General features: G+C 35.1%; 1 protein-coding gene across 2 annotated transcripts in view; it reads left to right on the top strand.

The window, feature by feature from the left end:
- The window catches only part of MTA1-like (metastasis associated 1-like), a 56,619-nt gene extending 38,394 nt beyond the window's left edge, over positions 1-18,225 (top strand). Inside the window, exons 3-13 of one of the 2 annotated variants that reach the window (XM_073960118.1) lie at positions 5,646-5,753; positions 6,021-6,274; positions 6,422-6,742; positions 6,810-6,998; positions 7,070-7,324; positions 7,398-7,576; positions 7,642-7,892; positions 7,961-8,302; positions 8,366-8,493; positions 8,569-8,684; positions 17,069-18,225. In XM_073960118.1, coding sequence (XP_073816219.1) covers positions 5,646-5,753; positions 6,021-6,274; positions 6,422-6,742; positions 6,810-6,998; positions 7,070-7,324; positions 7,398-7,576; positions 7,642-7,892; positions 7,961-8,302; positions 8,366-8,493; positions 8,569-8,684; positions 17,069-17,198 — 2,273 coding nt within the window. In that variant the 3' untranslated portion in view covers positions 17,199-18,225. The remainder of the gene's footprint in view (positions 1-5,645; positions 5,754-6,020; positions 6,275-6,421; positions 6,743-6,809; positions 6,999-7,069; positions 7,325-7,397; positions 7,577-7,641; positions 7,893-7,960; positions 8,303-8,365; positions 8,494-8,568; positions 8,685-17,068) is intronic. The other variant, XM_073960119.1, reaches the window with a different exon arrangement.
- The last annotated feature ends 8,932 nt before the right edge of the window (positions 18,226-27,157 follow it).

Here is a 27,157-nt window from a genome sequence, read left to right as displayed (position 1 = left end):
CTACCTGTCATAAAATATTGTTAAGATAACGAAAACGGTAATTGCCTGCCATTTTCAATTTAAAAACTAATTAATAGCTTCCTTAATTCAAAATAGCCAAAAATTGTCCGTCAAAATTATATTCTCTAATAGGACATACATATATACATATTTTAATTTATTTATAATTTTGTTTTGTACGCAAACAAAAAAGAAAGGATGTACAGACGACACATAAGCATCATTGAAAAAAGATTTTTTTCTTTTACTTTCTTCTTTTTTATGATGGTTAAGAACCATCATATTTTCCATTTCCATTAACTGTTTTTTTTTTTTAAGTTTCGCATGGCTGATGCTGTGCCAGCGCCTATTGTATTTGTCCCCCACTCCCACCCACTATACAAAAATATATAACACAAACTTGATGATGCTGTGGCGGCTGCCTTGATTTTCGTTTACGTGCTTTTGCTTAAAAATTGAATGTGTTTGGTTGGTTGGTCGGTCGGTCTGTGTCTGTATGTCGGGAATTGTGTATTGCGTTTGGTCTCATATCTGCCCTCTCATTACACCCATTTACAAAGAACAACAACAATGCGAAATCATGATATTCTGGGTAGAGAGTGTTACCGATTTGTGGATTTTATCATCATGATGATGCCACTGGTGGATGGTGGGGCGGGCGACCAGTACTTTTGCATATTTCAATTTGCTTACCAACTTTCGTCTTCACAATCTTCCTGTTTACAAATATACTACCTTATTCTTATGCAACCAATTTGTATCTTTGGATTGGAGAACATACACCCAAATATTCTGACAATTGTATATTTTCATTTCTTATTTTCGAATCCTATTTTTTTCATATTTTCTTTGTTTTTATTCGTTTTTATGAACAAAATTCGTTTAACGGGCAGCACCAGATACAGTTAAGACTCTCTACTTGTTTGTAAAAAAAACAGAGACAAGCATAGGCATCATTGAAGACACTCTGGACGGATAATTTTTTAGGTAGATATGAATGCTTGCGTCAATTTCCGGGATGCTAATCATAGAATCCCGATGGCGACCAAGAAGGACAGCATGAAAATTTTCAGCGGTTATTTCTTAATCAGGGGAGACTAATCTCACCTTGTAACTTAACGAATGTTCGGCGGAAATAGTTTTTTTCTGAGCATAGATTCGGGTTGCTCCCCTCGATGTGAAAAAAGTCCTTCCTTCTTCCTACTACGGGGATGATCGGGGTAAATATTTTTATATGAACGTTTGAAGAATGCAAGTCATATTTGTTGTTGTAACAGCATATGATATGTTTGTAAGTTTGTTTGGGAGAACCGAGAACCGCATTCAGGTCAGATACCTTCCCTGATGTCTTTTTGAAGATCCCTCCTAACATGCCTGGGTGGAGGAGTCCTATCACCCATATGGTGATTAGGATGGTTCTCACGGCAACCCCCAAGCAAGTACTGCAAGGAGAGTTGCTGTACTAAAAAAATCTTTTTTTTTTTCCATTGCGCTGCACTTATATTCGCAAACCACACTGGCGCCGCAAAGCTTACCACAGACGGACTTATCGTGTTATCTGTGGTCAACAAGGATTCTTTATCTGCACCCTAAGTGCTGCCGCCTAGGTACTTGAGGACCTTATTCCTGCATCTCAGCTTGTAGCAGATAGCTGTGGCTTTTGCGGTTCTCGCCTCAGCGAAAAACGTGGTAAGATCAGTCAAAGAAGTTCTGCATTTCACAAATGAAATCAGGGAAGGTACCTGTTCCGAGGTAAAAATCTCTACAGATCATATGATCATACCTCGGAATAGTTGTAGTCCTTGCTTAAACAGTGGTTTTTGTAAGTTAAAAATCAACTCTGAGCTGACGCCAAGATCGTACTACCATCCGCATACGTTACGATCTCAATTACGTCTGGAAGGTATGGAATACAGGAGAGGTTAAACAGTTCCCTACCTTGGGGAACTCCTTGTTTCAATCTACGGGGCTTGGACTTCTTGTTCCGGAATTCCACGTAGGACTGGCGTTCTTCATTATTCAACGTTTCAAACATGCCCAGAGGGTAGTCTGCTCGATGTCCTCAAACACCGTGGAGTGCTTGACAGTATCAGAGGCTTTTGACCAGTCATGTGCCACCATCACTGTTTTATCATACGGCTTGCTCTTGTTGAGTCCTCGACTAATATGCGTGGAAATGACATACAGCGCTGTTGTCGTGCTGTGTTGCTTACGGAACTCATGCTAATGATTCGCCCTGTCACTAACGGGGTGATCGACAAAATGTAGATTTAAATTACTTGAGGTGGATCAGTTAACGTAACGTCGCCAGGGTTCGAGAGTGACTTAACCGTTGCCCACAATTCACTTATTACGATTCCAATGTTGCAACTATTCAGATGATTTGAACACTTGTTCCCCTTATGCTCACCGACCAACCTGTTAACTTCCAGTGTCAGCTCTCTATTTCTGGGACCACTGAGGTTGGCACACGAAGCTCATCACGCTCATTTACTAATCCCGTCGCCTTTGTTAGGAAGTTTGGTCTCACATCGGGTATTCGACCAGCAAATAAATAGATGGTGAGTTGCTGCAGCAGTGATGATGTCTCGAAACGTCCTTTCTGTTACCCGAAAATCGGAAGGGTTCGTAGTTTTTTGAAGCTGTGATTGGTGAACTCTCTGAATCCTGGCCATGATTGATGAAAGTGCTGCGTTCAAAGGTGATGAAATCCGCCGGTTTGCTGATGCAGACTGAGGGTCGGTATCAAGAGAAACGACACGTTGCCAGGTGACATCATCAGATAACACGATGATTATGTCTAGCAATCTGTGACACTCTCCTCTAATTCTGGTAGGAGCTTCCTCATTGGCCGTGCAAAACGTATAGCTGTCAATTTGCTCTGCCAGCACTGCAACTTATGATGAGCATTAAAGTCCCCCAAGACCAGACGGTTATGACCTTCCAAAAGCGCGCTAATGTTGGACTTATAATCTGTATTACCGCTATTTATCGGCGGGATGTATACTTTCAGCAACTCTACCTACCAGTGCAGTTGTAGTTTTTCCACGCGAGGAATATGAAAATATCCACCACTAAGTCAACAGCCACACTGTTCACCACATGGACGGCGCAAATGAAGCTCCCACTGAATGTGCAGGTCGACGGTGCAACTATTCCGACCACAAACTACCCCAAAGTCCTAGGGGTCACATTCGATAGCATGTATAAGTCGTCCAAGCATACTACAGTTATCTGCGATAAGCTGAGAAACAGGAACAAGGTCCTCAAGTCCCTAGCCGGCAGCACTTGGGGTGCGGATAAAGAAACCTTGTTAACCACATACAACGCGATAGGCCGGTCTGTGGTAAGCTATGCGGCGCCAGCGTGGTTTGCTAACGTTAGTGATACGCAATGGGATAAACTACAAATCTGTCAGAATGCTGCCCTGAGAACAGCTACAGGGTGTCACCTCATGTCTGCAGTGGACCATTTACATGAGGAGACAAAGATCCTTCCTGTGAGTCGTCACAGGCAAGTTAGGGAGGATTATAGAGATCTAGAGAGAGAGGTCCAAAGATATAAAAGAGAACCTCAAGATCAACGTGCATACCAAGCAGGTTTAAGAGACATTCATACTGATGCGGTTGCAGAGGCTCTGGCAGCCTACAGTGTGAATATAGTCCTCGAAGATCATCCACCACCCGTGACAGCGGAAGAACAGCAACTGCCAAGACAAACGAGAGTCGTGTTGGCGCAACTTAGATCTGGTTGGTGCAGCCGCCTTAATTCTTACTGGGCCAGGATTGATGGCACGCGAAATATCTGCCCAGCATGTGGCACCGGTCCGCATACTACGCAGCACCTGTTTAACTGCCCAGCCAACCCGACTGACTTAACTCCTCTCTCTCTCTTTGGACTAATCCAATTCAGGTGGCGTCCTTTCTGAGCTTGGAGCTGGAGGCAGAGTCGAATCAATAAAATAAATACATGTACTTGTAGAAGCTGCTACAACAACAACAACCAGTGCAGTTCTACTCCTGACTGCAACCCTCATACATGTACGGACCATTAGGCTCAAGCGAGATAGGTCTGTATTGAACAGCCTGATGCAATAGGAAAGCTAATCCCCCAACTCCACTTCTAGTGCGATCCTTCCTCAGAACGTTGCAACTATCACAACACTGTACGCTGGGTTTCCTGTAGCAACGCGAATTCCACTATTTCTCCAATCATACCCGGGAATTCAATGCAATTAAACTGCAAAAAGGATGCATTAACAGGGATTGGAACAGCAACGGCTGGTGTTAGTGCTGCGTGTGCGGCTGCTGTTGGGGGGACTGGGTGGTAGTGTTGGGAAATCTAGTTCCCGGAGCCGATCGATCTTTCTAGTTCCTTTTCCCAAAAAGAACTAGTTCCTTAATATAGTTCCATAGTTCCGTGACCGATATATTTAACGAATCTTTCTCTTTCATCGCTCATTTCGTTCCGAGACCGAAATAGTTCAACGAATCTTTCTCTTATGTGGCATTTTTTGTTTTCATCGTTCCAAAAAGTTTCGAGACCGAAATGTTTGCATGGTTTGGTGGAGGAATTGACATAAAAATAAATAAGTTGCAGCGAACAAACAGCAACGACGAAAGATCGACGTAGGCGTTAAATTGAAGCAACGATAAAAACGAAAGGAACTATATAAACGCAAGAGCTGTATATAGTTCCAATAGTTCCTTGTCCGGAATAGTTCCTTGGAACTAGTTCGTTGCGGAACTACACAACTCTACTGGGTGGGGAGTGGCGTATTCTGACGGCGACTCATCACTGGGGTCTGTGTTCTCTCACCATACAGCAAAATAGTCCCTCACAAGGACAAGTCCAAAACAACTCCTGAGATGCACCCGCCCAGCAAAATTTGAAGGAAGGGGTTCCATGCGATGACGTGATTTCATGGCATCTTTTGCATTGGTTCAAACGAAGTCGTGAAAGATCCGATCTTTTCATTAGCATTTGAACTAATGCAAAGGAAGTCGTGAAAGATCCGATCTTTTCATCAGCATTTGAACCCATTCCATCGATCCAATAGAGATGAATTTTGTGTTTTTATTTATACACATTTTTCTAAATATATAAGATTAATTATTTGCAATAGACTTGATGTTGTCGGAGACTCGAAATCACAACCAACGTTGTTAAAACTCTCGTCGTAATGTTAATGTCATGCCAAAGCATTGGTGGAAATGACATGTCAAAGCATTGGTGAAAATTACATGTCAAAGCATTGGTGTAAATGACATGCTTTGGATCCAAAAATGAATAGCATCTTTTGGGGTTCACGCTCATATAAAATTCATCGATGAAGATGCTAAAAAGATGACATGCCAGATCACTTGCACCCATGATTGAATGGCATCTTTGGCATCGAACATTTTGCTGGTCGGATACGGGGTTAGGAACATATTGTCCATTTTAGTAAACTTTTTTTGGGATACTACCTCCTGAAAAGAGACTCGTTCATTACATTTTAAATAACAACCAAGTTCTATAAAATAAGTTAAAAATGTAGAATTATTATTATGTGAATACTTTTATATATCTTTTATGAATCTCTTTTTTGTTTGGTATAATTCAAAATTAAAACATAATTATGAAATTTCTTCTAAATTATGTAGTGGCAACTGCAGAAGACTCCCCTCTGGCAACGAAGCTGAAGAAAACATGGCTTAGAACACCAGTAGGAGAAGAACAGGCTGCACAAGCTGTGCTAGATCCTTCGATAGGTATCAAACAACTGCTATAACATTTAATATTTTCAATAGAAATATTCAAAATTTTATAATTTCTATGGTAGAGATTGGCTTAGTTTTATAGTTGAAAAATTATTATATTTTTTGATTTAAATTGGTAGTTATTTATTAGAACACAAGAACATATGTTCGTGTATGTGTGTGTGTAGTTACATATTGTAGTACATAGTTACAATATATGAAGAATTTGTTTAAAGTTTTGTAGCATTAATTCTAAATTTTTGCAAAATTTGTTTTTAGCTGCCCTCGATGAAGAACGTACAAGTCCTGTCAGTACTGCAGCTGGTGATAAAGCTGCTGGTGGTATTGGTGGCAATAATGCATCTTCCGAAAGAAGTGAACCTCTAACAGCTAAGCAACGCTATCAAATCAAACATCGTGAATTATTTCTATCACGTCAAGTTGAGTCATTACCCGCCACACAAATACGAGGCAAATGTTCGGTGACATTGCTAAATGAAACGGAATCTCTGCAAAGTTATATAAATAAAGACGTGAGTCGTAAATTTCCAATTTGGCAAAAAATGTTAGACCTTGAAATTTCCATAATTAACATGAAATTGATATTTTTAAAGACCACCTCATAGTAGGGCGAGAATATCACATTACTAATATAACTCACACCACCCATTTTATTTTAGGATACCTTCTTCTATTGCTTGGTATTTGATCCGACACAAAAAACCCTCCTGGCTGATAAGGGGGAAATACGTGTGGGCAGCCGTTATCAAAGTGAAATTCCTGCTAAATTAAAAGATACTCTAACGGATGAACGTAAGCTGGAAGAGTTAGAAACGTTGGTTTGGACACCGCATCACAATCTAAATGATCGAAAAATTGATCAATTTTTGGTTGTGTCACGTTCCATAGGCACATTTGCACGAGCTTTAGACTGTAGTAGTTCAGTTAAACAGCCCTCGTTACACATGTCGGCGGCAGCAGCTAGCCGTGACATAACATTGGTAAGTTTGGTACATTTGAGTGACCACATCGTTGTACTTCTAAAAAGTTGATTTGATTTTTTTCCAGTTTCACGCTATGGACACTTTGCACAAACACAACTATTCCATAGAAGAAGCAATGTGTTCCTTAGTTCCTTCCACTGGTCCAGTTTTATGTCGTGATGAAATTGAAGATTGGAGTGCATCTGAGGCAAATCTATTCGAGGAGGCCCTAGACAAATATGGCAAAGATTTTAATGATATACGACAAGATTTCGTAAGTCAAAAACCCCCTAAACGCTCTATGCAATCAATGTTCTTAAAAGTCCCGTCTTGTTATTGTTATAGCTGCCCTGGAAAACCCTAAAACAAATCATAGAATATTATTACATGTGGAAGACAACAGATCGTTATGTGCAACAAAAACGTGTCAAAGCTGTTGAGGCGGAGTTGAAACTAAAGCAGGTCTATATACCGCAGTATAATTCAAATAAAGCCGGTGCCAAGGGTGGCAACATATACAATGGCACAACAAATGGTGGCGCAGATGTATCAAATATGGGTAAACCATGTGAGTCATGTGGGGTTCTGAAGTCATCACAAGTAAGTATCGGAGAAATTTGGAACTAAAACCTAAAAATACCTAACTTATCTTCGGTGATGTTTGTTATTTCAGTGGTATCCCTGGACAAGTGGCCATGTGCTCAGTCGTGTGTGTCAATCGTGTTGGGACTATTGGAAAAAGTATGGTGGTCTTAAGTGTAAAAACGATGGTAGTGAGGATAAGAAGAAATTGACTGGCGGCGAACCGGATGATGACAAAGTCAGTGACTTATCAAATCGTCAACTGCACAAGTGAGTGACCTATAACCAATATATTAGGCAAATATTTGTAGTTATTTACCATTTGTGTGTTGCAGGTGTTCAATTGTCAGTTGTGGCAAAGAATTTAAACTAAAGACTCATTTGGCACGGCATTATGCCCAGGCGCATGGCATTGCAATTAGTTCAAGTTCACCCCGACCCATAATGAAGACACGCACCGCATTCTATTTACACACAAATCCAATGACTCGACTGGCGCGTATTATATGCCGGCACATAATAAAACCCAAAAGAGCGGCAAGACAAAGCTCCTACGCCATTAACACTCAACTGGTAAAGCAGGAATGTATGTTAAACATTAAATGTTCTCAAAAGTCCACAATTTTCTAAAGTTTATCTCTCTTTTTTTTTCAGTTAATAATCGTATGAGTGGTAAATCAGAGGCGGAAATCAAAAAGATTCTTCTGCTAAAGAAAAAGGAACGCGGTAGTGTAACAAAAATTGCCAATCGTTTGGGTTCACCCGGTTCCGGGCCACATGAATGGCTGATATTAACACCTAGAGATAAAATGCCAAAACCCGATATAGTCTTTTTCCCCAAACCGCCCAAAGCACCAGATGGTAGCCTACTATATGATCGTATACCGAATAAAATTATAGATTTAGATAAAGATTTAACCATAATACCAGCACCACCAGCGCCATCGGCACTGCGTAAAAGAGCACTTGAAGAGACTCAACTTAATGGTACAGAAGGTAAATGATGCTTCACTTTATTATTTTTTTTATTTTGTTTTAAATTCCCATTTTTCATTTTAGTTACAATTGTACCGGCTGGCCCACCCACCAAAAGACCCAATAAGGATCCCATGCCCTCACATTGTCCGAGCCCCGAACAATTTGCTGCCATGATGGCTGCCTCAGGGCAACCGCTAGCAAGGCATCATGTAAGTTGGAAAAATTGAAAATAAAGTTAATAAAAATAACCTAAATTTTGTTCTCAATATCCCATTAATTTATAGCTAAATGGTAAACCCAAAATTGCTCAAATGGCTCGTACCGGGAATGGACGTAAGCAGGTTATTAGTTGGATGGATGCACCAGACGATGTTTACTTTAGAGCAACGGAAGCAAGCAAGTAAGTTCAGATCAAAAGTAACAAACTATTTGTTAGAAGAACAAAATCCTTCAATTAACACTGTGCGACAACAAAAAAAAAAAAAAAAAATGACGAGGGAAATCGAGTAGATTATGAAAGTAGAGCTAAAAATATGAGGCACGTGTATCGGCGTTTTAAAAGTTTACGTCGGAAAGTAACCAAAATAGGCGGGGCAAGTTCCGTCCATTTTTAATTTTTTCGAAATATTCGAGTTAAGATATCTTTGAATCCTTGTATTTTAGGTATATAGTGTCTTTGGCAACTTTACAGAGGAGTATGTGGGCAATATTTCTGTTAAAAATTTTAACCCTCATGCGGTTCATCAAAGGGGTCTTTTTTTGTCTTTTTTTCAAAAAAACTCCTTAAAAATGTGATTGTATCAATTCCAAATACTCTACAAAATTGTTCGCCAAAAAAAAAAAAAAAAAAATTACTATAGGTCTCAGAATACACCAAATCTGTAACTCTTGTCTAATCGCCAGGAATCTCTAAAAATGAAAAACACGTTTTAGGGTTAAAGTCGGACTTCATCTGAGTTTATTCAAAATTGTCCCACAAAACATAATTTTAGAGAGATGATGTCAGAGACAAAAATATTCTTCGTCCAATTTCACTATGGGTCACCAAAGAAATGAAATGTCTATTTACATTTTATAGCATGAAAATATCAGTATCAATTTTGCTGAAAAAACATGAAAACATTTCACAATTTTTTTGATGAAAAATTTGTCCTTCTTTTTTCGAGTTGGTACATGGAAGTAATATGAAACTTGGTTATAGGTGAAAAGTGTCAAAGGATGAAAAATTCTACACAAAATTTCACTATGAGTTTCAAAATAAACCATATATCTATGTATAGTATTTCCTTAAAAGATTAGATTACAAATTTATATATATTAGGATGAAATTATATGTTTTAATTTTGGACTGTTAATTTTACATAATTCCATACTGGATCAAAATCTAGCAAAATCCTTTACTATTTGGGTATATTATTAAAGAAAGAAATGTTCCAAATGAAATTTCATTATGAGTCTCTGAATAAAAGAAATCTGTAACCATAACATATAACATATATTATTAGCAGCACTTGTTTTTGATATATAGGTTTTAGGGCCATATTTTCCAATTTTCATACAGATTGTCGTTGTGATTGGATACTGTAAATATCATATTGATTGTTTTTTCGTTGTGAATTCATACAGAAGATGTTGTGCGTTCCATTCATAATGCTTTTGAAATATTTGTGGTGCATATACACTTCCGCTCACTTGAATAGAACCCCCCTGCAAAATTTTATTCAACCTCCATTTTTTCCGAATTATACAAGATATGAAGTTTTTAACTTTTACTATATTTTGCGTCATGTGTTTGGAGTAAACTTAGTCATTCATTTGCATTAAAATCCAATTTATATAATAATTATACAAGAAATACTAAATTAAGTCAAAAATTGCAGTAGAAAATTTGGCTCATTTGAATAGAACCCCCCTTTAAAACTTGGGAATGCAGAAAGATTGTGTTAGAATAGCGATGCATATTCACTCTATATTGAAAACGAAGTACTTTCAGTACTATTCAGTAAAAGGATATCCATCCTGATTAAGGATACATCCGTATATCCTGCTTTTGCAAGGATTCTTTAAATAATCAGGTTTAATGCCTAACAAACCTTGCTTATTTCTGTCAACAAGTTTATTTTTGGAAGCGTACTGTCTTCTAGAGTCCTATATTTTACGCATAAGTCATTCCCATACAAAAAAAAAAAAAAAAAAAAAAAACATTGTTCCACAACATCCCATACGGGACAAGGGAGACTTCTCTCATATCAATGAGTGCACCCCGATTCATATTAGCTCAATGATATGGGACCTACTGTTTATCGCCGAGTCCGAACGGCGTGTCTAAAGACACCACTTATAGAGAAGTTTTACATGGCTGAAATACTCAGGAAATGTCGCCACCATTACTGAGGGGTTTTTTGCCACCGTTGAAAAATGTTTGATGTTGCCTGGCCGGGGAATCGAACCACCGACCTTCTGTGTGCAAGGCGGGCGTGCATACCATTGCACCACGGTGGCACCCGTTATTCCCATACAGTTTAGAGAATATTTACCACTGTTGGATATAGTGGCCCCTCCAGGATATCCGCATTTCTATTCAAATCTTTAAGTTATGATGACTCGAAGTGTACATAAGTTTATAAAATCGTAATGAAATTGCCCTCGGGATATCCGAAAATGTTTCTTAATACTGGAAATGTCTGTTTTAGAACTCCTTGAACTAAATTGACTAAATTAGTAATGCGTTCCACCACAATAAAAACTCATTCATCGCTACAGAAACAATTTAGAAGATGGTCTTCCATTCAGTAGACGCGAAAATAATAGTTATATTGTTATACAATTGTTTACTTAATGAGGAGAATCCTTAATAATTATGAAGGACTTGGGCGTTAATTTCTTTTACCCTAAATGCGCACGACAATTTACAAAGGAGTTCTAAAACAGGCATTTTAAGTATTGAGAAACATTTTCAGATATCCCGAGTGGCAATTTCATTACGATTTTATAAACTTTTGTACACTTCGAGTCATCGAAACTTAAAGATTTGAATAGAAATGCGGATATCCTGGAGGGGCCACCATATTCTACAGTGGTAAATATTCTCTAAACTGTATGGGAATGACTTATGCGTAAAATATACGACTCTAGGAGACAGTACGCTTCCAAAAATAAACTTGTTGACAGAAATAAGCAAGGTTTGTTAGGCATTACACCTGATTATTTAAAGTATCCTTGCCAAAGCAGGATATACGGATGTATCCTTAATCAGGATGGATATCCTTTTACTGAATAGTACTGAAAGTACTTCGTTTTCAATATAGAGTGAATATGCATTGCTATTCTCACACAATCTTTCTGCATTCCCAAGTTTTAAAGGGGGGTTCTATTCAAATGAGCCAAATTTTCTACTGCAATTTTTGACTTAATTTAGTATTTCTTGTATAATTATTATATAAATTGGATTTTAATGCAAATGAATGACTAAGTTTACTCCAAACACATGACGCAAAATATAGTAAAAGTTAAAAACTTCATATCTTGTATAGTTCGGAAAAAAGGAGGTTTAATAAACTTTTGCAGGGGGGTTCTATTCAAGTGAGCGGCAGTGTATATTTGGAATATAAAAAACCCACATTGGACCTGCCCAAAATTGTGTATTTTTAGTACTTTCTACTTAAATTCCGTAGTTTGGATAAGCCATTGGTTGCTTATATTGTAAGTGAAAATACATAAGAGGTCTATGGCTATGGTCAAGTGAAAATATAGGTGTCATATGGGCTCTCACATGCACAATTTGGTGTGGTCAAAAAAACTACAATGATGGGGCTAGCTCCTACTTTGGTGGCATTTACGGAATTAACACTAGCATTTGACATAAATAGCTGTATCATGAATGACCATAACGATCCCAGTTACGATATAGTCATTTATGTCAATTTCTAAGGTTTATTCCGTAAATGCCACCAACGTAGGAGTTAGCCCCATCATTGTAGATTTTTGGACCACACCAAATTGTGCATGTGAGAGCCCATATGACACCTATATTTTCACTTGACCATAGCCGTAGACCTCTAATGTATTTTCACTTACAATATAAGCAACCAATGGCTTATCCAAACTACGGAATTTAAGTTGAAAGTACTAAAAATACGCAATTTGGGCAGGTCCAATGTGGGTTTTTTATATTCCAAATATATATGCACCACAAATATTTCAAAAGCATTATGAATGGAACGCACAACATCTTCTGTATGAATTAACAACGAAAAACCATCAATATGATATTTACAGTATCCAATTTAATTTTAATTTAATTTTTAATTTATTGAGACTAAAGGATAACAATAAGGTGATTTTTTTTTTACATAATAATGAACACTTACGACTATAATGTATTATCGCAATGATTAAATGGTGTTTACAGCATCAGGCTTATACATAGATTGTCGCTTATATACATAGATAGTGTTTATAAAGGTATATACGCCCTTGCTCCCGGGGCTGATTAAAAGGTTTCTTAATTTTAGGGGTTGTGTACTTAAAACTAATGGGGAAATAATAGATAAGAACTAAAAAAAAACAGACAAAAGAAGGTAAACATGTAACTACCCTCGGTGGGTTCCGGCAAGGGCCTTTTCGTAAAACCCAGAAATACCATCGTTGTGTTCCAATGAAAGTCCCAAAGGGGACAATCACAACGACAATCTGTATGAAAATTGGGAAATATGACCCTATAACATATATATCAAAAACAAGTGCTGCTAAGAATGTTATATGCTACGGCTACAGATTTCTTTTATTCAGAAACCCATAATGAAATTTCATTTGGAACATTTCTTTCTTTAACAATATTTCCAAAAAGTAAAGGATTTTGCGAGATTTTGATCCAGTATGGAATTATGTAAAATTAACAGTCCAAAATTAAAACATATACAGCCCTATTCTGAACGCATGGGAGTTGGGAATTTTTTCCCATTCCCACATTTTCGTATTCTGAACAAAATTTTGTGGGAGTTTTTTTTCCCATTTCCCATCTCCCCTCATTCTGAATGAAGTTCGAATTGGGAATTTGTTCCCATGGGAAAAAAGTATACATTCTCTATCTTGAATTGTGGGAGAATTTTGTGTCTTTTTGTGGGAAAAATCTCCCCAGCAAACAGTGTGGGAGTTTGAAAAAAAAAATCAAGAAATTTCATATTTTTATGAAATTTCATATTTTAAGACATCTACACGACAAAATTATTGCAAATATTTATAATCGCCATGTGTTTGCTTAATAAAAGCATACAAAATGTACTGTAAAATATGTCATTAGTAGACTTCGGATTTTGCATATTCTTATATGATACAAAAACCTGCAAGAATCTAACATGTTTTACACCGATAAAAAAATTTTCCTTTATGTTATCGAACAAAATAAAAAAGTAGTAAAAATTAGTAGATTTTTGCAGTTCTGGAACAGACCATATGTATTGAAATACGAGAAAAAGAGTCATGGTTGATTCTATTAACGCTGAACAACAAGTAAAAACAAATCAATTTCAAAAGAATTTTTGGCAATAATTATTAAAATATATTGGAAAATAACCATAATATATACAATCTTTACAACTTTTATTCATTTTCGTAATATAACTTTCGGGTTTTTTAAATCAGACGACCAACGTTCTATTGAAAACGTGTTAAGCCCCCGGCACATACGGTACGTTGTGCGACGCGTTGCGCGTTGAAAACAACAACCACATGAAAAATGTGTAAGTGATGCCAAGTTTGTTCTTGAAGTTTTCATGTGGTTGTTGTAACGCAACGCTCCACGCACCGTATGTGCCGGGGCCATTAGTCTCCTCAACGACACGACAAAGATCACAGGCGTACATACATATATGCCAAATTATTGCAATGCTATTCCATTTTCCGAAATGCCTTTTCTTGAATAGGATCGTTATTTTTGAACGTAGAAGCTTGAAATTTTGCAAGGGCATGTGTTTTAGTTTTAGATTCAATCACAAACGTATTTTATTATTATTATTATTTTTTTTTTTTTGAGATACGTCTTCGGATATTTATGGTGACGATATGTAATAACAAGCAAAAATATGTATGTAATAATAAATTCAATTTTTAAATTCGTTACAAACTTAAAAAGTTCCTATTACTTTTTACATAAAAATTATGTTTGCCTACTAATTAAAAAATGCTTACACCAATTCGCACAATCTGAAGAAAATGTGCTTATTAGAACAACATCACACATCGTTGACTCCATTCACTTAAAAAATCCATAAATCAATGCACGGTTGTTGAATTAAGTAAGTTGTGCTTTTGCTAATCTAATTCAAAAACCGCGAATTCAATGCAAATAGGCATTTTGTATTACAAAACAAAATTACAGCCCCCTAAAAGTATGCTATCATAATTTGGTGTAACTAATTTCGAATTTCGAAAATTCAATTCTCATGATTTGATGTTCCCACATGGGAATGTTCAGAATAGGGCTGATAATTTCATCCTAATATATATAAATTTGTAATCTAATTTTTTAAGGAAATACTATACATAGATATATGGTTTATTTTGAAACTCATAGTGAAATTTTGTGTAGAATTTTTCATCCTTTGACACTTTTCACCTATAACCAAGTTTCATATTACTTCCATGTACCAACTCGAAAAAAGAAGGAAAAATTTTTCATCAAAAAAATTGGGAAATGTTTTCATGTTTTTTCAGCAAAATTGATACTGATATTTTCATGCTATAAAATGTAAATAGACATTTCATTTCTTTGGTGACCCATAGTGAAATTTGACGAAGAATATTTTTGTCTCTGACATCATCTCTCTAAAATTATGTTTTGTGGGACAATTTTGAATAAACTCAGATGAAGTCCGACTTTAACCCTAAAACGTGTTTTTCATTTTTAGAGATTCCTGGCGATTAGACGAGAGTTGCAGATTTGGTGTATTCTGAGACCTATAGTAAAATTTTATGGCGAACAATTTTGTAGAATATTTGGATTTGATACAATCACATTTTTAAGGAGTTTTTGAAAGATTTTTGAAAAAAGGACAAAAAAGTAGAGACAAAAAACTGTTGATCCAACATTAGAAGTTACTCTGAAGAAATGAAGAGTGAAATAACGGTATAGTTGGTGAAAGGGAAGACAAAGTAACGGGAGATTTTTACAGTGCGTGCAGTTAATCATTAAGTCTGTCTGGTTACTCTTCAGCAAAAATTGTCCAGCAAGAACTTTCTCAGAGAGTAAGGAGTTTTTATTCTCTTTTGCAAGAAAATTGTAAAAAGTAAACAGACACCTTCCCAGCAAAAACCAGCAAGCAATCAGCTGACTTGCCAAAACAGAAGAATTTGTCCGCCAATGCAGGAACCAAAGGAAGCAAAAATGTTGTATTTTATTAAAAATAAAAAAGAAAATGAGCAAAATATGGATTTTTTTCCACTTTGCAACTTTGTTCTACAAAAAAAAAAAAAAAAACAAAAACATAAATTAACGAAAAATTAAAAACAGATGATTGATTGTTTTCAGGAAGAAGAAGAGTTACAAGTTCTTGCTAGAAGGAATTTGTCCAGCATGAATTTGCAAAAAAGTAAAAGTAAAAGAACTGTCAAAATGACTCTCTCGAATCGCTCTCTTTTACTGACTTTTTGTGTTAACAGACGACTTCCAGCAACAATTGGTACAAATTTTAGGGTAACCAGACAGACCTATTATGTATCGTTTTTTCATAAAATGTAAAACAATTCAACATTTTGAATTACTGTCCTTTTGTTGAACAGGATTATCCAAATTTTCAAACTTGGTCGGAGGTTTGTCTGCTCGATGTCCTCAAAAAGCGTGGAGTTCATGATACTTTCCTATAGCGTGCAGTTCTGTCTGCTGCTTACGAAACCCATGCTGATGATCGGCAACTGCATAGCTGCTTCTGACGCTGGGGATGACTAAAGCCTCAAGGGTACGATTAACCTTTGCTGGCATCCTTGCCTGGCTTCAGTTTCATTTTCCATTTTCCAGACTTCGTAAAGATCTGTCGCTAGCAGATTGAGAACTTTAGTGAGATACGCGGCTACTGGCGCATCCAGCTATTTCAGCATTACCATTTAGATTCCGTCAGGGTCCAACGATTTGGACGATTTAGCGTTCCCAATGACATTGGCAACACAATCCATTATAAATCGTGTTGGTTCATTGTTTGCGCTATATCTCTTGATTGATCCAAACTATGGATATCGTAATATATCGTCCAAACTTAGTTTAAGATCAATTTTGAAATAACAAACCTCTTATTATTTCAAAATTGAATGAAAAAGGTCGAATAAAAACAAACATCTAACAATTACAAGTTCAAAAATGGGTCATATCGACCCACTCCTTAAAGTAACTGCCTCTCAAAAGTTTAACGTTTTTGTTTAGGGTCTGTTCCAGGATCCTTTGGAAATTCTTACCGAAGGTACTCCTTGCGGTCCTGTATACAGCAATATTATGTTTTTCGTGGGCAAGTCCATGACCCTAAGCTATAAATTGTACTCGTACGATGATCAACTCAAATGACTGATAGGCTTCATACTTTTGAGTCTTAGTCCAAATCCATAATTTAGCGACAAGTTCGTACTTCTTCTGAAGGTCCCGTAACTACATAATTTTGGTTGTGTAAACGATATTCGATTTCTACATGAATAAACGTTTCAATTCACACAGGCTGAGGGTATATTTCTGTCGGTACCGTCGACTGATACTTTCTTACTTGTCAAGCAATAAATTCACTTTTCTTTTTCAACTTTCAGAAAAGCGCGAAAAATTCTATCACCTACCGATCTAAGACGAGCAGCTCGAAAGCCTTGGCGTAATATTCCTATTGCAAAGCCACATATACCGAGTAGACCCATTGAATCACAGGTTGTGATATTAGACTGACCGTCATCAGCGGCATCATTAACATCAACCACATCAACATCATCATCATTGATTGAACAGCAGCAACAACAACAACAGCAGCAGCAGCAACAACATCAGCTTATAACACAGTATCGACCACAGCTTCCAACAACCAAACAATTACCACCATCAACACAACCATTTCGTTATACAATGGATGCTCTTTTGAATTAAAGGCAATAGCAAAATTAGGTTTAAAACAGAGTAATTTAGATTTGGGAACCAGGAGGACGAAGGTTAATTGTTGCTCGACAAAATGTCAATACCAATGAATTTTAGAAATTTTGTTTGGATATTTACAAAAAAAAAAAAAACACAAAAAACAAAATGCAACTTCTTGTACATAAAAACAAATTATTAATGATGAATGGCAACTTAAATCATAGTTTGCTTTGGAAGATGATGAGCTATACATACAAACACACATATATATATAAATATATATATTTTATAGATTATATAAAGTAATGGAACTTTTTAAGAACAACGACAAGTATAATTTCTACGCATGAATTATCGTAACTACATACCAGACATAGACAGACACACACACACACAAGCAGAAAAATATAAATCTACTTTTTCCCCCATTCTTCCATCTTTTCACGCAACGTCTTTTTTTATATAGAAACAAAACTAGTTCTAAAATCTCCATAATAATAGTTCAGATAATAACAACACTATAAAATAAAACTATAAACAAAATCCCACATAAAATAAATATTTACCTAATTATTCAGGTAAATTGAAATAAACCACATCGCGGGGGTCTAAATAAATATTTAATTATATTTTATATTTTTTATTTCTAAAAGAAATTTGTTTAATTAAATCGAAGTAAAAAAACGTAATAATGATTGTTGTTATATTATTTTGTAAACGCATAATTTCTCTTATTTTACTTTAGGGTTTAGGTTTTTACACACAAACAAACAACCAACCACATAATTTTCAATTTGACTAATGTTGAAAAGAAATCAATAATAATATGATATTTTGCCTATACGATATACTATTTGTGTTCAGTAAACTTTATTTGAGTTCTTTCTTTCATTTGCTCTTCCTCCCTCTTACATTCTTAGTATTTATTCTGAAAAAAATAGTAATTTTTTTAAACAAAAGTCCAATAATTTGTAATCCACTCGTAATTTAAAAAAAAAAGTGTCAATTAAAATAAAACCATGCACAGTTATCCCAGATCAATAGCAACACAACAACACAGTCCAAATATCCTATCTTTATAAAACAAATTTATTTTTCACCATTGATATAAGCATTCGTAATTATTCCATTTTTAGATATAATTCAAAGAACTTTCTATTCAAATAGAAAATTTTTGAGAAAATTTCAAATTGAAAATTAAAAATTTTAAAATAAAAACAAAATTCTTCTACAAAAAATTAAAAATTGTGTGTTTCCTTTTTTTATTTGAATTGCCATGTTTTCCCATTGAAATCGAAGACTTGTTTCCATAATGTCGAAAGAATGTAACTTCCAATGGCATTTCAATGTTTTTTCTCTTTTGGTAATATATTGAATGAAAAATGGAATCGATACTTTATGAAACAACGACGGTAGAAATGTCAGCGTCTTAACATGTTTATAATTATTAATGCATTGAAATTCCATTGTTTTAGAAATTTTAATAATTTTCTTAAATATCTCGTTTCTTTGAATTAAATCTAAAAATTGTCAATAATGTTTAATGATGGGTATAATTGATATAATCTAAATACTTTCAGCTCACATAGAATTACGAAAGAACTAGAACAACATTTAATTTGAAACAATTCAGCCAGAACAAAGAAGCACCAAGTGTCACCAAGTGTCGACAAGTAGGTGTTTTGATAATGACAATTAAATTACGTGAACTCATATGACCTTGGATATATTAAATTCAATACTTATTATGGGATTATGGGAGAGATTGAAGTTATATCCCTAAGTCAAAAATTCAAGTGGAAACATGTAAGTAAATTCATATCTTTCTAAATTGCCTCTTAAAAGAAGTTTGTCGTCAAAATGTTGTTAAACAAATGCCACCAAAGTAGGAGTGAGTCCCATCATAGTAGTTTATTGGACCACACCAAACTGTGCGTGTGAGAGCCCATATGACACCTATATTTTCACTGGACCATAGCCGTAGACCTCTAATGTATTTTCGCATGCAATATAAGTAACCAATGGCTTATCCTAGCTACGGAATTTAAGTTGAAAGTATGTATTAAAAATACGCAATTTTGGCAGGCCTGATCTGGGTTTTTTTTATATTTTTCAAATATATATTCACCACAAATGTTTTTAAAGCTGTTTAAATTAAACGCACAACATCTTCTGTATGAATTTATAACGAAAAACCATCAATAAGATATTTATATTTTTCAATCACAACGACAATCTGTATGAAAATTGGAAAATATGGCCCTAAAACCTATATATCAAAAACAAGTGCTGCTAAGAATGTTATATGTTATGGTTACAGATTTCTTTAATTCAGATACTCATAATGAAATTTCATTTGGAACATTTCTTTCTTTAACAATATTCCCAAAAATTAAAGGATTTTGCTAGATTTTGATCCAGTATGGAATTATGTAAAATTAACAGTCCAAAATTAAAACATATAATTTCATCCTAATATGTATAAATTTGTAATCAAATTATTTTAAGGAAATAGTGTACATAGATTTATGGTTTATTTTGAAACTCATAGTAAAATTTTGTGTAGAATTTTTCATTCTTTGACACTTTTCAACTGTAACCAAGTTTTATATTACTTCCATGTATCAACTAGAAAAAAGAAGGAAACATTTTTCATAAAAAAAATTGGGAAATATTTTCATGTTTTTTCAGCAAAATTGATACTGATATTTTCATGCTATAGAATGTAAATAGACATTTCATTTCTTTGGTGACCTATGGTGAAATTTTACGAAGAATATTTGTGTCTCTGACATCATCTCTCTAAAATATGTTTTGTGGGACAATTTTGAATAAACTCAAATGAAGTTCGACTTTAACCCTAAAACGTGTTTTTCATTTTTAGAGATTTCTGGCGATTAGACAAGAGTTACAGACTTGTGTATTCTGAGACCTATAGTAAAATTTTATGGCGAACAATTTTGTAGAATATTCGAATATTTGATACGATCACATTTTGAATGAGTTTTTGAAAGATTTTTGAAAAAAGGACAAAAAAGACCCCTTTGATGAACCCCATGAGGGTTAAAATTTTTAACAAAAATATTTCCCACACCCTCCTAAGTAAAGTTTCCAAAGACACTATATACCTGAAATGCAAGGATTGCAAGATATCTAAACTCGAATATTTCGAAAAATTTAAAAATGGGCGGAACTTGCCCCGTCTATTTTGGTTACTTTCCGAAGTAAACTTAAAAAACGCCGATACACGTGTCTCATATTTTTAGCTCTACTTTCATAATCTACTCGATTTTCCTTGTCATCTTTTTTTGTTGTCGCACAGTGTTATTTATAATAGACTTATTCATTTCTACAGTTCATCTGCCTGGATTCTATGCACGATAAGTCTTGGAAGGATTTACCGATTATGTCCCAATCATGTACATCGCAATATACGAGATCTGATCAATAAATAACCATTATAACCTGTACAAAACAGTAGCGGTATTCAGTCATGGTGGTAACGTGGCATTGTAGATCTTGTAGATATTGTTAATATTTGGGAACAGATCCTTTACTTCTGAAAATGGTAAAACCGGCAAAGGTTATAAACTGATCCCATATGAATTGTATGGTGGTTGAAGTAAAGGAACGTTTTTCGAGTAAAAAGTGGTAAACTTGAAGATTCTTGAACGTAAAGGAACAGAGCTATTGTAGTCTAACACTGTTTACAATACTACAACAACAAAATACATGAATGTTTAATTTACCACAGGGTTGTTAATTTACTCGACCTAAAAGTATTGTAAACATTGCACTGAACTTTTACAAATGTGTGGAGAACAGCTGATTGTTTTGGCGCCACTTTGTTGCGAGTTTTATTTTATGTCGTAGTTTTGTTTCGTGGTAGAAAAATGGGGAAAATCAAAAGAATAAAAGAATGGAGGCCAAGAAAAAAACTAGTTTTTATGAAAAAGTGTAATAAAACTTAAACTAAAGGATAGACTGACAGTGATGTTAAGATGTTTGAATTTGTTTACAATATTCACAAAAATAAGTGTTCACGCTTCGTTGTAAAAAACCCTAGTGCATATACAAGAGTAGTAAATCTACCACCATCAGTGAATACCACTAGTATTACTTTATTCATCAATAACTATCTTGTTCAAAGTAATCCCCCTCATATACACTTAGGCCATGTTAATATTATAGGGTTTTGCAGGCCTTGTTTTTCACAATTTGTTTCAACCTGACCTACCTTCTATATTATTGTACCATTGGGTTAACCTTCTTTATGAGGATTTATTTGAAATATAAGTCCCAATTTACATTGGGCGAGTTTACTTGCGGCAATTGTCATTTTGTAGGAGAGAGAAGTGAGGCATATGGTAACCCTTTGCCTCTCAGCACCCTCTCTCACCTACAAACTGACAATTGCCGCAAGTAAACTCGCCTAATGTAAATTGGGACTAAGCAAAGAAATTGGCATTTGAAAGTCAGTGGGTTTTTGAAATCCGGTTATACACTCCACGTCAGTAGAATAGAACACCTAAATTTTTGTTAATGTTAGCTTATTTATACCAAAACGAATGAGTCTTCGTTTTTAATTTTGTGGGGATTTAAAGTCTATGATGTTCCGTATCAAACACAGAAAAAATTATGTTGCTAGCTTTTCGCGAAATGATTTTCTGATCAAATTTCAGATAGTACTATGAAAAATAGACATTTATTTTTGGTCATCAGGATAGAACAGTCACTTTATTTTCGCGAATTTTTGAGATATTAACGCCGAAATTTCTTTCAGTCGATAAAACAAGGCTTTCTAATCATTTTCCACCAAAGAAAACCTTTAAATTATTCCGCGGACACCGAAATAACAGCGTTAAAGGGTTTAAATTGACAGATATTTGAAACATCTCTGAATATCAATAGGAGTCGCGCAGTTATGTCATATTTCTTCACAATAAGATAGAATATGACACAGACAAGCTCGACGGATACAATCGAGTGCTTCGGATGCTGATAAGATGGAACATTTTCAAAATAATTATGAAAAGCGTCAAAATTTCTCATAAAAACCATGACGTTTTGTTCAATAAAACGGGTTTTTCGCGAACAAGTCTGCCGTTCAACGGTTTGGAAATATGCTCCAGATTTGAAGGAAGATAATCTGATACGGCGTTAATATCTCAAAAATTCGCGAAAATAAAGTGACTGTTCTATCCTGATGACCAAAAATAAATGTCTATTTTTCATAGTACTATCTGAAATTTGATCAGAAAATCATTTCGCGAAAAGCTAGAAACATAATTTTTTCTGTGTTTGATACGGAACATCATGGACTTTAAATCCCCACAAAATTAAAAACGTAGATTCATTCATTTTGGGATAAATAAGCGAACATTAACAAAAATGTAGGTGTTCTATTCTACTGACGTGGAGTGTATATAAACGGACTATTATGTCATCGTTTTTTTTTCCAATCCTCGAAACACTTCTGAAACGCTCTTTTTGGTATAGCCAACGGCTCCTACTATAATCCAAGCAAAATGCTTTCCTTTCATCGGTGTCTTCAGTTGAATACGACGGTTGATTCACGCACAAGCTGTGGCGATGTGTGAGCTGGTGCGTTATCATGGTGCAAAATCCATGATTGGGTTTTCCACAATTACGTGATTTTCTGACGAATTGCTTCGCGCAAACGACACATGCAGTGGGTGTCATTGAAAATGATGCAGCCACAACTAAAAAATGTAAACGTTGATAACTTTGAAACTAGGGCTGACTTCCGAAACGTCAGTTGCTTTGTGTATTCGTGCATGAAACTAGGGGTTTTTAGATCGAGCTCCCCACTACTGTAATTTCATATTTTTTTAACAATGCAAAAAATAATTTTGTGAAAAGTTATCTTTACGATGGCATACAAAAATATAAACTAAGATTTTACCGAAAAATAAAAAAAATGAGCATTTATAAATTGAGCATTGAAAATGATGCACCATAATAATCGGTTAATAATTAAAATATTGTTGGCTTTGTATGCCATTTGAGTTACCAGAATGGTGGAATAATTGCTTTCCTATCGTTTTCGACGGAAAAAATAATGTTCCTGACGTAATTTTGGCATGATCCTAATTAGTGCCCTTTGTAGGCAATTTGGCTAGAAATTCCCAGTTTTTTTAAGTTACTCTTGTGCCAGACTATGAAAATTGATAATGAAAATGTTTTGAGTCGTGGGTAAGAAGAAGGGAGAATGGGAGATCCTTCAACTTCTCTTTCTCCTAAAAGTTAAAAGTTTTTTTATATATATTATCTGTTCCAGAACTGCAAAAATCGACTTCTTCTTTATGTGCTTATTCGATTTTCGAATATTAGCGATCATACAATTACATAGTTTCTATTTTCATTAAATATTATTTATGATTTGACTAAAGCGTTCTCTATTTTGTGATGTGTTGATAGACCACTACGTTATGATATCCGGTCCATTGCCGTATGTTCTTGAGGAAAGCTGTTTCTTTTCTACCTCTGGGATTTCTACCTTCTATATTTGCTAGGAGAATTAATTGAAGTTTTTTATATTTGGGATTCCTCATAATGTGTCCTAGGTATGCGCTCTTTTGCTTTTTGATATGCGTTCTTAGTTCTCGGGTGCGGTTCATTCTTCTGAGAACCTCTTTGTTCGATATGTGAGCTGTCCAGGGTATTTTTAGTATTCTTCTGTAAACCCATATCTCAAATGCCTCGAGTCTTTTAATGTCTACAGCTTTAATGGTCCAAATTTCCACTGCATATAGCAATACTGACCAAATATAATTTTTAATGAATCTCTTTGTCTTTGTTTCAATGTTTATGTTATGGCTTGTTAACACTTTTTTTATATTTAGAAAATGCGTCCTTTGTCATCTCTATTCTACATTTAGGGGTCGATCATCGATAACAATTATCGTTGAGTGGCGTTGCCAGTTGTCAAAATTGATCCACGTATGGCAACTCTCAACTGAAGTTGCGAATCTCAGTTGACGAAGCGGCTGTTTTTCAGCAACCACAAATTTTCAGTTGCAGTGAACATTTTCGAAGAAACAAGAAGTAAAATAGAAGGAAAAATAAACATTTTATTAACAATTATTGATTCTTTGCATCATTAATTAATTTTGTGTATCAATATGGTGAAAATAACGACAAAGCAGCAGTTCGAAATATTAATTGATAAACTGAGTGAAAATCCAAACTTAGCCCGAGGAGTTCGGGAGTTTTGGTGAAACCAAAGCCACAGCGGATGAAGCGTGGAGGTCCATTTCGGGCAGTTTAAACAGCCGTGAACCTCCAACACGAACACCTGAAGAGTGGCAGAGTCTGGATTCACTTTAAAGCAAAGTTGAAAAAGAAAATGCCTCAAAATAAACTTCAACGACACTGGTGGTGGTCCATCACAATAAGTGAATTTATCGCCTTTGGTGCGGACAGCAGCAAATCTTTTGCAAATGAATTTGGTGACAAATACAGTAGGTGCAGTTTAAGTACAAATGAGGAACATCCTCCATCTATACAGCCAACTACACCAGGGAATTTCGTTTTTGAATAAAAATGGGGTTTATTATGTCTTTTTTCCTCCTCCGTCAACTTCGAAAGATCCAATTTTGGCACAATTTGTCCTCTATCAAGTGGACAACTTCCTTCAATACGCTCGACAATGTAGATTGACCCATGCAATTGTTGAAATCATTGCCATGGGACTTTTAGAAACTTCCGTCCGCAAAGAATCTCAACGCTGCGCACACTTTTAAAAGTGGGGGTATTGCTGTTGATCTGTAACTTTGAAGTCATCCTTTAACGTTTCCACAATGTCAACTACGGCATCCTTTGGCAATCGAAAATACGCCTTAAACCTGAAATCATTTACTGATTATACAGTTCTTTCCACATGAACATCAACTTACAGTGCAGATGGCAATTCCAATGGATTCGACTTGTCCCTCAAATTTCTTCTAATAGATGCAATGTCCTGTACATTTTCTTCATCATCAAAAAATAATTCCACCGAACTTATCATTTTTTGCAAATAAAACTTGACGATCCGAAGATTCAATGGCCAGGTTATATTCCAATCTTGGGTTGTTTTCCAAATTTGCTCGAAAACTCAGCCAAAATATTAAAATATTTTCCAGAATACACAAAAGAGTTATCCAAAGCGCAAATTATTTTTTAAAGTTTTTTTTTGGCGAATAGAGGTCACAAGTTTGAAAAAACACTGATCGATAACATGTTTATCGACCACCCAGTTGAGTTGACATTAATGGTACAACATTTCATCTCAGTCGCGCAGACAACTGACAACTCAACTCAAGTTAAGTGGCAATGCAAGATAGACCCATTAATTTCTTTGCTATTATCCCATTCCTCATTAATTAGAACGCCTAGGTATTTAAAACATTTTACTCTTTCAATAGTAGAGTTATGTATTTTTAAAGATGTTTCCGTGTGCGAATTCTTTCTACTAATCACCATGAACTTAGTCTTTTGGATATTAATTTTTAGCCCATATTTTTCGCTGTATTCAGTGAGTCTGTTCATAAGACTTTGTAGTCCGGACATAGTATCAGCCAGAATAGTGGTGTCGTCGGCGTATCGAATGTTGTTCGTTTATTTTAAATCTACTAATTTTTACTATTTTTTGTTTGTTTTTTTTTTTTTTTTTTTTTTTTTTTTTTGATAACTTAAGGAAATTTTTTTATCGGTGTAAAAAATTGTAGATTCTTGCAGGTTCTGCAACAGGCATATAATGACGATTTGTCGTATCTGTTTAACCCTAGAAATCCGTCCACGGAATCATAAAATTGTTTTGTTTCTTTCCATATTTTATTGATCTAAGACGCTAAAACTTACAACAATTGTCGTAGTATACAATTTTCCATCATATAAGCATATGCAAAATCCGAAGTCTACTAATGACATATTTTACGGTACATTTTTTATGCTTTTATTAAGCAAACACATGATGAAATAATAAGGTGGCGTAAAATGACCAGATGATTGGTTTCAATCTGTCAAATTTTTTGTTATTGTGAATAAATTGTATGAAAACGTAAACAAACGTTTTGACATATTGAAGAATTTTTGGCGAAAACAGAGTTGTATTTGTGCTACTTACGTGACCTGTTAAATAGATCTTGAGCAAACACATGACGATTATAAATATTTGCAATAATTTTGTCATGCAGATGTCTTAAAATATAAAATTTCATAAAAATATGCAATTTCTTGAAAGTTTCTTTTTTTTTTAACTCAAAGAGACACAAAATTCGCCCACAATTCAAGATAGAGAATGCTTACTTTTTTTCCATGGGAACAAATTCCCAATTCGAACTTCATTCAGAATGAAGGGAGATGGGAAATGGGAAAAAACTCCCACGACATTTTATTCAGAATACGAAAAATGAATACGAATGGGAAAAAATGAATACGAATGGAAAAAAATTTCCAACTCCCATGCGTTAAGAATAGGGCTGTAAATTTTTTATATTTTCAATATCTGGCACAAGAGTTATTTTCCAACAAATTACTATGAAAAGTCATTTTATTAATTTTTTCAACAAAACTAAAGCTTGGTTTACATTTACGAAATCCACTCGATTTCAAGTGTCAATTCCTTTGCGTATACGTCAAATGAAAACTCATCTGAAATCCATTGGATTTCGCTTGACGTTTAAGCTATGGAATTGACAGTTGAAATCGAGTGAATTTCGTAAATGTAAACTTACTATTAGTACGGTTTCTTTGACCCATTCTTTCGAACA

The sequence above is a fragment of the Musca autumnalis genome, unplaced genomic scaffold, assembly GCF_047663935.1.
Source record: "Musca autumnalis isolate F117 unplaced genomic scaffold, ASM4766393v1 scaffold_1, whole genome shotgun sequence".
NCBI classification, from domain to species: Eukaryota; Metazoa; Arthropoda; class Insecta; order Diptera; family Muscidae; genus Musca; species Musca autumnalis.
Note: the sequence above shows the minus strand (reverse complement) of the source record. Positions and strands in the feature narration are given on the sequence as shown.